Source organism: Ovis canadensis, chromosome 2, assembly GCF_042477335.2.
Source record: "Ovis canadensis isolate MfBH-ARS-UI-01 breed Bighorn chromosome 2, ARS-UI_OviCan_v2, whole genome shotgun sequence".
Lineage (NCBI taxonomy): Eukaryota > Metazoa > Chordata > Mammalia > Artiodactyla > Bovidae > Ovis > Ovis canadensis.
This window is the reverse complement of record NC_091246.1, coordinates 186,470,970-186,483,575: the sequence shown is the minus strand read 5'-3', so window position 1 is coordinate 186,483,575 and position 12,606 is coordinate 186,470,970. Positions and strand designations below refer to the sequence as shown.

At 36.7% G+C, this 12,606-nt stretch overlaps 1 protein-coding gene across 1 annotated transcript in view; it reads right to left on the bottom strand.

Moving 5' to 3' along the window:
- The window catches only part of DPP10 (dipeptidyl peptidase like 10), a 769,909-nt gene that overhangs the window by 116,077 nt on the left and 641,226 nt on the right, over positions 1-12,606 (bottom strand). Inside the window, exon 9 of the mRNA XM_069577778.1 lies at positions 4,430-4,584. Within this exon, the coding sequence (XP_069433879.1) occupies positions 4,430-4,584 (155 nt within the window). The remainder of the gene's footprint in view (positions 1-4,429; positions 4,585-12,606) is intronic.

Below are 12,606 nucleotides of genomic sequence, written 5' to 3'. Positions count from 1 at the left end.
TATGGACTAACAAAAATGATGATTTACAAAGGTGCCCAAAATAATATACATTTACTTAAATAATTAACTCATGAATTAAATACAATGGATAGACATTGATTTTTCTAGTTTTTTTATTTACTGTGTTTATATTTTTTAATCTTTCAGTAAACTGATTAAAGAAAATGACATATTACATTAAATCTAATCAGCTTTTGTGAACTCTTATCAATGATGCATAATTTTATGACATATTTTGTTGAAAATATACATGGTTATTACCATATATTAAGGCAGTTTTTTGTTTTTTTCTGATCTATAAGACTGTAAGGATAACTGGTATTCCAGTTAGCTTCCATGTGGCCAAAATCAAACATTAAGCTGTTTCTAAAATTCAGCTGTTTAGAATTCTATAATCTCAATTTGATTTCTTTCCATGGAGTTTTGAAATTAAGTGCACATTGCAAATTCACTTATATCTTTTAATATTTGAATTGCTTCAATAGTTTGCAAATTAAAGGAGTTCATCTATTGGGCTTTTATAGTTAATTTGCTACAAAGACTGAAAATCCACAGAATCCTTCCTCTATGATTCTGAAACACAAACCTCAATAATAATTAACCTTATTTTACTGGCAACCAAATTGTCATTAAACAAGATAATGTTTTAATTAAGAAGATTAACCTGAGGTTATTGAGATATAACTGTGTATCTTTTTTGTACTGAATTGCTAATGATAGTGTATTTTATGAGTCCTGAATCATGCTGAATTAAGTAAAATACAAATATATTTGTTTAGTGTAAGTATTTCATTAGAAATCTGACCACATTGGGTATTTGTTGCACTCATTTTAATGTAGTTTAATTTGAAGCACAATTTAGTGTGAATTCTATGCATTACTGAAAAGTCTGAAGGACAACTTTTTGAAAGTTTATTGCATAAGTAAGAGCAAATCAAAGTAACATATTCGTTAGTGGAAAAGTTAACCAGAGTATAAAATAAAGAAATTTTGAAAATTCAAGTAATAGACTCAAAATGATACTGAAATTTATTCTGAGAACAGGATTAAAACTCAAAACTAGTTTCTTCGCGCTCTTGTTGCCCTAAGTATCTGCAGATATTTCTACTGACAACCACCTGAGGACTTGGAATTCTTTCTCTTTGGCCACTATAATATATGTCTTGTCTTTATTTTTAATACTGCTTAACGGTAGTTATGAATACACTCAGGACCTTTACTATGTAACACACATCATGTATTAGATATGAGGCTTCCCAGGTGGTGCTAGTGGTCAAGAACCTGCCTGCCAATGCAGGAGACGCAAGAAGCACAGGTTGGATCCCCTGGAGATATATCATGTATTATATATATAGCATGCGTGGGGCTTCTCTGGTGGCTCAGTGGTAGAGAGTCCACTGTAAGACAGGAGATGTGGATTTGATCCTTGTGTCAGGAAGATCCCCTTGGAGGAGGGTATGGCTACCCACTCCAGTATTCTTGCCTGTAGAATCCCAAGGGCAGAGGAGCCTGTTGGGCTACAGTCCGCTGGGTCACATAGAGTTAGACAGAACCAAAGCGACTGAGTGTAAACATGTAACATGTTTGATGCTATGAAAGTTATTCATACAGAGCTGAGTCATTTGTACTTAATGGAGCCGCCAGAGCTCCACATCTGTTAGTTAACTTTACAAGGAGATATTTTGATTCCAGCTACATCTTCTGAGATACAAGTTAACCTCTGGTACTTTTACAGAGAGAGAGAGACAGAATCAATAAATTTGAGTTATTTCTCTGTTCTCAAAATAACTATGACTTTTATAAAAGGACATAGCCTTTTAGAGCCTTATTTTGCCCATTTGTAAACCAGAGGCAATTGTGAAAAAGGCCAAATAAAGAAAAAAAGTGAAAGGTCTCTATGAAAATATATAGTATATTATTAGCATACATGATTTACCCAATACCTAAACATTATTTTTATTTTATGCCTACTTACTATATTAATTAAATAATAACATAAATGGCAATACATTGTCTAGGTTTGTCAACCCAGAATCTTCTGATTTACTGCTAACTTATTTAGATTTTCTCAGATGTTTTTATATGTCCATTTGTTTGCCACAGACAATAAAATTTTAAGGCCTAGGAGTGTCTAAGTTCAAGTACCAAGTCTGTAACAGAGAAGGCAACTTGAAGATGCAGCTATGACATATGGCTTTTCTGTGAATCCTAAAATCCCCACTTCTCTTGGGAAATTAATTACAGAAAGTGGTCCCTTACCTGGATTTGATTTTAAGCCCTTCATGTGGTGCACACACTGAACATCCTGAGTGACTTTCCTGCCCATTGACTTGCTGTTTTCACAACAAAGACCTATTATTCATTTTGTGTTTACATGGTCAGGTGAACTTTCATTATAAGTAAATCCAATGGGATGAGAATCTAGTTCAGATAATTATTTTGTTGCTAGGTCAAACTGCCATATTTTCCTGAGGAGCATTGAGTATATGTGTTTTCAGATCTATGCCCAGAAAATGGCCTAAAAATGATATTTCAGAATGGTGAAATCAGATTCTTCTCAATCCTGCTGCCTTCCATAGCTGCCAGTCAATCACACTGATATTACAGCCTACCCGAAGGAAGATGGGATGGGGAAAGAGAAAGCACAGAATCTCCATGAGCAAATAGCCTTCTCATCCCTCTCAATATTCACTCCTTTCCTTCCTCCTGTCCCCAGGAGTCTTGTGGATAACAGGAATATCAGCAAAGTTACCTCCCCCACCCACCGGCCACACCTTCACTGCAGAAGTAAAAAATGCATGTGATGCATAATTTTTCCAGTACTCTGCATAGCAGTTAAGGTGATGCATACATTTAAAGGTATACCGCCTATTGTACTTTGTAAACACAATGTACAACTCACTAAAGAAATGGCTAAAAAACAGCTTCTAAATAAAATCACAGCCACCTCTTACCTCCTTAAGAGTTAAAATGTGTAAACTGAAATTGAAAAGTTTTCTATAAGACTTCTTTACATGACTAATGTCTAGGGCTACCTCACTTTTTCTTCTTTTTTTTTTTTTTTGTAAACATGGGGAAAACAAGCTTTAAAGCACGAATGACATTAATTAAAAATGACATATAAGAGAAAAACCAATATACTCCAGATGTTTCTGCAGCCTGCTTTCAGAGGCCTTACCCAACACTTAAAAGTAGCTTTGCTGAATAAAAATATACCAAGAGACTCAAAAGGCAAATTGATTTATGACCTTGTTACTGAGCTGACCAAGGGGTATCAGAAGAAGTGGGGGGTTTTTCTAAACCTCCATGCTGAATATGACTTCTTTCTAGTTTCATGTGAGATGCAAAGGTTGGAGATGGAAATGGCAACCCAATCCAGTACTCTTGCCTGGAAAATCCCATGGACGGAGGAGCCTGGTAGGCTACAGTCCATGGAGTCGCAAGGAGTCGGACACGACTGAGCACCTTCACATCACATTAAAATATTTAAACACTTTTGAGGAAAAATATTTATAATAAATTTTCATCATGAGAACTCACTATCACTCCTTAAAAAGATATCCATTATTTGTTCTTCAGTATCAGTTTGTTATCAGTTTGTTAGAGGATATGGCAAGAATGGTTGGGTAGAGTCAGGGCCTGTGGACTTAGCATTAGGAACAAGAGAAATTGTGCTACTCATAGAAAAAATAATTTTGCTATCTGGGCAAGAGTTCCATATTCACTTCACACAATAAAACAATTCCAGCTATTCCAGCTATGCCTGACTATGGCTCTGCCTAGCATTTTATAAAGTATGTTCCAGAGTATGCTCTGCCAAAAGAATACTGATGTTAATATTAACACTAATAAATTCTCTAGGCTTAGTCTCTTCTTTATTGGCAATTCTTTATGTTTAGTCTATTTTTTTTAGTGAGATTCTTCATGTTTAGTCTATTCCTTACTGAGATCCTTTATGCTTAGTCTACTTTTTATAGGAGATTTATAATACACATTAGCATACAGTGTATTAACTGCTCTGAGAAATCATCTGAAAAAAACTAGATTTTTTTTTTAACTGAGAATTCCCAGCTTATTTGACTGTGATAAACAACTCACAGAATATACCTCAGAGAAACCTTTGCTCTGGCATCAGTGCTGACTTATGTTTTCTCACTCTCTTTTTAATTGTGAAAGTGAGAGATAAAGACTGAGAGCATCAAAGGGAAAGAAATGAAGCGGAAGTTCCTGCAATCTTGAATCATCTTCACCTGTGCCTGTGCAAGCACAGTGGATAGACTATCGCATGCTCTTAAAATCCTGAGTCTGTCGACAAGTAAGGGGGTTTCTTTAATTCTCAGAAGACAACTTGTTTCTGAACCAAGAATACTATTGATAACTCAGTGGTGCAGAGAGAAGGGGAACAAACTAGCATTTCCACATGACTTACCTTAGGATATGGATACTGCTTTCCTTTGGGATACAAAGCTCCAGTAAACCGAGGAATAACCATGTTAGGCACCAAGGAATCATTTATCATTAGGAAGGCGAGCCTTTCTCCATCTGGTGACCACCAGTGGGCGATGTGAGAATGCAGAAGTTCCTCTAGAATAAATGAGTGTTAGTTTGAAACCAACTGTAGATGTGGGCTCACTGACCCACAAATGTCTGTCCTTGAAATCTCCATTGTACACAAATATTTTCTACACAGTGTGGTGGATCTGATTCAATTTCATGGAGAATTCTCTATTTCCAGGTTACCCTTTCGGTCCCAGGAAAAACAGATGCAAAGGAAGGAAAGAATAAAGCAGTGAAGTTAGGATTTCGTGGATTGCCAGCGATTTGAACAGAGGTGAAGGCACAACGGAAGTAAAAAGAATAAGAAGAGAAGAGTAGTTGAAACTGAAATATGACATTAACCATATCCGTGTCACCTTTCCTATTTGCATTCAGTCACATTTCCATCCTCTCATCATCAAACTAGTCAAATACCCTGCAGATTCGTTAAACTATTTTAAAATCTAAGGAAATAAAATTAAAAATATACTGCATAACTTCTGTGTGACCCCAGATCCACTATCCACTTTCATATATCTGATTTCTGGCCCAGGAAATTAACTCATATGAACTCTATCGAAAGGGCTCCCATGCACTCTAGAGCATGGCCATTCTGGTGCTTTGGCAAGAGATTATAAGGAGACGAGTAAAACGGCAGCATGTATTCCCTTGACTCTGTCCTGCAATGCCACCCAAGACTTGCTGTGTGTGTTAAATGATGCTACTCTCCCATCAGTGCAGCCTCATCTACACAATTTCCTCCTTTTGTGTCTGATAATGGCTCACGTCTGTTACCATAGCGGTCGTCATTGCCCGGCTGCTATTAGTCTAGATTATAGTTCTGCTATTTATCTTTTTGTAAATAAACCCCTTTCAAATTATTGAATATGCTGACTTTTTTCAAGACTCAGAAAAGTGATCTTAAAAATCAGATTTTGAGACTAGGTTGGAGATGTATCTGTATCTATCTACATATATATATACATATTGATGTTTAATCTATATCTGTCTATCTATATGTATATCTTTTATGTGATACTAACATTTCTTGGGGGAACTGGAGCATAGATAATCCATAGCGAGGGATGGAATCACAAATAGTCAGTTGTCACTGGTGATGACATAGGATGAAATGCAGCAAGAGAGGAAGAGTGTTGGAAGGACAGTGGTTGTGACACTCAGTTGTTGCAACAAGGGCAACTGTAAAGACTGTGAGTTTTTACAAGACCTCAGAGGGACTACATAGAAATAAACAGAAATTGAAACCATGACCACTAAATCAGGAAAACTCAAAAGGTAGCCATGACAACTTTGGTGTTCCTCTCTTCTGTGGTGAGAGGTCCCACATCTGATGGAAGGGCAGATGTGGCAGAGGTCTAAGTTGTGTTGCAGAGCTGAATCACAAACTATGGTTTGAACTCCACTTGTTTTTTAAAGCTGAGAGCAGGATTGGGGAAGTGTTTGGAATTGACACAGTATAAGAATGCTTAGGTAGATGTGTGCAGCACACTTAATGCTTTTTGGACCAGTCTCATGAATAACCAGCTTTACAATGGAATATTGGCTGAAGATTTTGAACTTCAAAATTTTCGCAAATCTTCTTGCTGACTGAGGCAACCTCTATCCAAGGGAGCTAGACCTGCTCTGCATAAAGGCAGAGTATAAAATGAATTCCTGTAAAGCTTATGAGTTGGCATCCCTAGGGAAGAGTAGGACATCTCTTATCAAGTGAGAGAAAATTTATTGGGATTGTATTTATTTAAAAGTTTAGAGGGCCTATACTTAATTTCTAACATAATTCCACAGTGATAAGAGAGCAGACCCTGTATGATTTCAATTATCTTTAGACCATGAAATTTTTGCATCTTGTTTTATGTTCCTGGATATGTTCCACTGTCCCTTGGCTTAGTCTATGGGAACTTGAATAGATTCTGTATGCTGCTATTGTGTGAAAATTATATAAATCTTAAGTACGTTGAATTAGTTCATAGTGCTTTTTCACGTCTATTATATCCTTCTACTTTTCTGTCTTTCATTCTATTAATTTTTGAGAACTTGATATTGAAACTCCAACTAAAAATCTTAATTTATAGACTTAAAATTGATTGTTATATATAGTGGAACTATATAACCTTGTTCTGTATTTTCCAAGTCTTCTGTGAATGTGTCATCATATTTGCATAATTTTAAAAATTTAAAAAAAAATGTGTAGAGGTCCTGGACTCTGGATTTTGAAGAACATCATAAACCACATTCACACCTGTTGGCCAGTTTTGCTCCCAGGTTCCCTGGTGACTCAGATGGTAAAGAATCTGCCTGCAATGCAGGAGACCCAGGTTCAATCCCTGGTTCAGGAAGGTCCCCAGAGAAGGAAATGGCAATACATTCCAGTATTTTTTCCCTGGAGAACTTCATGGACAGAGGAGCCTGGCAGCTGCAATCCATGGGGTCACAAAGAGTCAGACAAGACTGACCAAATTTCACTTCACTTAAACCTGTAAAGCCACCAGTTCTGAGTAGAACCTGAGCAGGAGAAGGTTGTGTAGCATACCAGGGCCATGGTACAACCTTCCTACCATCTTCACTTTGTGACCCAGCAGATATGATGGTGATATAAGCATCCATGGCAAACTGATTTTGTGTGCAACTCCTGACAATTACCATATGACAGTTGAACCACAGGCATTACAAGGTTTACAGAAAGGCCATTTTCTCCTGTGTTGATAAATATTCCCCAATTCAAAGGCAGCTCTCTATTGAGCTATGGTAAAAATAATTAGCCTTACTATGGAATGCCAAGTGACGATGCAACCAAACTGCCAGTTATGAAATGATTTTTATCTGATTCAGTGACCACAAAACTAAACATATACAGCTATATTCCACTGTAAGATAGAAAAGGTTTATATGAACTAGACCAGAACATATAGGTGAACTCTACATACAGGCATCCTCTACTTTATCCTCTTTCTTTTATTTCACATCTATGCTTCAGGGTATTTTTTCTAACATAAACTGGCAGAGGAGGAATACATGCAAGCCTGGTTTATGGGCAGGTTTGCATGATGTACTTCAGCACACTGGAGTTGGACAGGCTCTGCTTCCCTTGTGGCACAGCTGGTAAAGAATTTGTCTGCAATGCAGGAGACCTGGGTTCGATCCCTGGGTTCGGAAGATCTCCTGGAGAAGGGAAAGCCTCCCCACTCCAGAGAATTCCATGGACTGTATGGCGTTGCAAAGAGTCGGACACAACTGAGCAACTTTCACTTCACTTTACTACAATCTGATTCAGGAGTGATATTAAAAGACTATAACAAACATAAACTCCCCCAGTTGGAAGGCTTTTAAACAAGATATATATTTTCCACTTCTTGTGGAAGGAGACTTGGATTGAAGCATGGGGTCATCCAGACTTCTGCATAGGAACTAATAAGAGTCCACCTGGTCAGGGATATAGAAAAGTAAAATTACAGATTTAGTGACAGAAAGTCTAGGGAAAAGAAGTGTATGGAGTTGTCAGAAGGTGTAAAAATATAAACATTTGAAGATATTAGTGTCCAGCTTAATGCCAATCAGAGCATATCCACAGCAGAGGAGGTTCTTAATGATCCAATCACAGCATGGCCACCAAATGCATGTCCGTTTGCCACCATGACCTGCCAATAATAGTGATCATTAATAAACTCTTCACATGGCATTATTTACCAGAAGACCCAGCTGACTGTCTGATGACAGGTAGACTACATGGAAGCTCTTCCATGAAGAAGGGGTAGCGTTGCTGTTACAGAGACATACACATGGTCTAGGTATAGTCGTACATTTGCTGTCTTTAGGCCTATCAGTACTGCTATTCATGGGTTTACAGAATAACTTATCCATAACCACAATAACTCACACTATGTCACCTCCAAACAGTAACTATTTATAGCAAAAAGAGGGGCAATGGGCTCAAATGGGATGCACTGATTTCATCATGTCCCTCATTAGCTGTACATACATGCTTGAAAGAAGAGTAAAACAGCCAGCTCTATCTCAATTTTGGTACTATTTGTTTGACAATATTCTTGAAGTTGGGATGTCATCCTACAGATATTAGTGTCCTACTTAATGTCCAGCTGAGTACATCCACAGCAGAGGAGGCTCTGTGTCCCTCCTGAATTACTAGGAAGCATAGGTCTAGGTTAAGGGGTAAAAGTGTAATATTCTCTTTCACTATCACACCAGCAATCCATTGGGCACATTCTGTTTCTTATTCTCATGATAATAGGCTTGGTGGGTTTAGAAATCCTCATGCTCAAGGGAGGATTACCTCAACAAGGCACAAAGCCATAATTCTGTTCCTCTGAATTGAAAACTGAAATTTCTCTCTGACCATTTTGGGCTTAGTATGACTGGGGGCAAAAAAACTGACAGAAAAAATAGTCACTGTACTGGGTCCAATGATTAATCTCATTGCCAGGAAAATAATGTGCCTTAACCATAAAAAAGAGGACAAGGGAGAATCTATTTGGAATTTAGCAGATTCACAAGTATTCTCTGATATAATTCCATCTAATTTTCCAATTCTACATTTCCATACTCCAATTTCCATTTTAATGGAAAACTAAAATGGTTGCAACCTAATTAAGAAGAGGAAGCAAAGGAATAAGATTCAGCAGGAATAAAGTCTTGGTTTGATGCACTAGGTAAATAACCTGTCTATTCTAAATGCTGGCAGAAGATAAAGGGGAAAAATAATGAATAGTTGAAGGTGCTTTGATTATCAATTAAAGTCTTAGGATAAGTTTTTTTTTTTCTTAATAAGGGCATTCACCCCCAAATCTTCTATGAATAACACAAGTATTTGGCTGTAGCTATCAATTTCATACAGGAATATTACTGGACTGATATTACTGTACAATGAAACAGTACCAGGTGGGCCTTTGTATGCTCCTATTTTGACACCACAAACTTTTCATTGGAAAAGAATATTCCCATGGTGTCTAGTCTAAGCATGGCCAATATGAAACCAGGCAAATCAAATAAAGAGAAAAGAAGTTAGTACATGGCGTTTATTTCTTTGGTTCCCACCCATGAAGTCATTTGGGTGTGGCTCTGTTCCTCAACCAAAGCTTACTGCTCTAGAACTATGAAAATTACACATTTCCCTCCTTCTAGGTCCTAGGAACAGCTGCCACACCTCTTCAGATTTTAATGGCTGAATTATTACTGGTCACAGGCTGGATACTCTTTGTCATTTTTAAGTGGCTCCTTCACAGATAAAGCTGAATACTATTTTGATAGTGACTTTTTTTTTTTTTTCCAGTAGTGATCCTGACACTGATTTACTCAAGTAAGTTAAAATTCAGATAAGGAGACATGAGTCATCCACACAACACACTGAAGAAAAAACATGCTAAATGACAATTGAATGTTTAACCTTAAGTCTTATGAGATTGTAGGTACAGAGAGATCACAGTGTGTTGCCCAAAATCAACACTCAGGGTTTCTAAGAAACAGGTACTGTCCTGGATGCTGAAGTATATATACACAAGTACTTTCCAAGAAAAGAAGGTCTCCAATTTGAGAGCGCTATTCAATAGAAACTAGACACTATCTGCTCTTATTTATTTTAGAGTGACTTATGCCTAAAGTTTTTCCTCACAAAAATGCCAAAATAGCAAAGTAGTACAAAGAGTTATGTGACTTCCTTCAGGTATAAAGATAAAGCTAACCAAATAGAAAGGAGATAAATGAAAAAAATCTTTAATATGAATTTGTTTAAAAGTCCTCTTGGACAAGGCAGTTCTTTAATTGCAACTCAGAGGGACTTTTACTCATGGATATAAACCTCCTGTAATTATATCATACTATTTACAAACAATGTATTTTCACAAATTGCATCCCATTCCATTTCATTGTCTCTATTATACTGATTTAGAAAATCTCACTGCAGAACAGATGGAGTTTTCAACACATGTTGTTTTATATCACAAACACTTAAAAATATAGCCTAAACACAGCATTCACTGAAAACTAACTCATATATGATCACAGTGTTCAGATTAACATTTCTGAAAAGTAAGCTGATTTTATCCATTTGAGTTTATCAATTTACATAGGATTTCCTGGGATGTTACTGACCTGTGGTTTGTGGTTGACTTTTCCCCTACTGTTTGTATCTTACTGTCAACTTTTTGAAAGTACTGTCTATGTTCAAAACCTCTTGCTTCCCATTTACACTTCCATCCACTGAAATCTTGCTTATGGCACCACCAATTTACTGATTTTTATCTTATCAAATTCTGATAGCAAATCCAAAAACAACTTTGGAATCCTTAGCTGTTTGACCTTGGACTTAGCATCATTGTTTACCCTATCTTCCTCTAGCTTCCATGGCTGCATCTCTAATTTATATTCCTTTTATCTGTCATAGTTCAGTTTTACTGGGATTTAGTAAAAACTCAGTAACTATTTGTTGAATCAATTAATGGGTAAATGTGACTCCCTGTGTGTATGAAAAGGCACAAGTAAAGTGAATACAGGCATTTCACATTGTTCTTACCAAATAACAAAAAATTAAAAATCCCAGTTTGTTGAAAAGGATATTGTTTATCTTGAAATTTTTTAAATCTCATTTCTTTATTCTTGTCATTCTTAGAGTTCAATGCAAAAACTCTTTCTTCTATAAAACCCCTCTATATTCCCCCAACCCATCAGAATTAACTCTACTTATGGCAATCCACTCCAGTACTGTTGCTTGGAAAATCCCATGGACGGAGGAGCCTCGTAGGCTACAGTCCATGGGGTCGCAAAGAGTTGGACACGAATGAGCGACTTCACTATGCATATATTTAATATGATGACATGTAGTTCTATTAGAAGACACTTGCTTCTTGGAAGGAAAGCTGTGATATACCTAGACAACATATTAAAAAGCAAAGACATCACTTTGCCAACAAAGGTCTGTATAGTCAAAGCTACAGTCTTTTCAGCAGTCATGTATGTATGTGAGTTGGACCATAAAGAAGGCTGAAGGCCAAGGAATTGATGCTTTCGAACTGTGGTGCTGGAGAAGACTCTTGAGAGTGCCTTGCACAGCAAGGAGATCAAACGAGTTAGTCCTTCAGGAAATCAACCTTGAGTATTCATTGAAAGGACTGATGCTGAAGCTGAAGCTCCAATACTTTGGCCACCTAATACAGAAAACTGACTCATTGGAAAAGATCCTGATGCTGGGAAAGACTGAAGGCAAAAGAAGAGGGAGGGAGAGGATGAGGTGGTTGGATAGCATCACTGATTTAATAGACACGAACTTGGGCAAACTCTGGGACATAGTGAGGGACAGGGAGACCTGCTGTGCTGCAGTCCATGGGGTCAGAAAGAGTTGGATGTGACTTAGTGACTGAATAACAATAGTTCTATTTCTATTTCTATTTTACCATGCTCCAGATGGTTCATTATATAATAGCTGTTTATAGTCTTTCACTTCACTAAGTTGGAAATATCCAAAACAAAGAAGCTCATGTTCCTCATGATATTGCTCTCAGATAATGCCTGACAGATATATGTGCTCAATAACTGTTGAATTGAATTTCAGAGAAGGATTACTTTAAAATATGAGATTCTAAAATATATTTGTAAATCATATATGCATACTAGTTCCATTATTCTGAATGTTCAAATAATAGAACTTAAGTCATTTTTTTGTTTCAATTTAACAGATTCAATACTTCATAGAAACTTTCAAATTTGTAAATTTAGCAACTGTATATTCTACCTTTTTAAACAAAACATTGAGCTGATATTTTAGTTAAATATGTCAATTTGTATGAATAAGATTTGAGGTGATTTGCATAAGTTATATTTAAAATGCTTCACTTTTAGCACAAAGTTCTATTTTTCTTCTGAACTTCACCAACTTTTAAAAACACATTATATTTTATTTGCTTTTACTTTTCTTAGGAATTGAATAATACTAGACAGGGAAACAATTGCACTTTTAAAAGACTTCTAAAGACTCCACTTTAGTGACGGTGGTTGGAGGCAACAGCTATACTCACACATTGGCCTGGCCCTAAAAAATTAAGC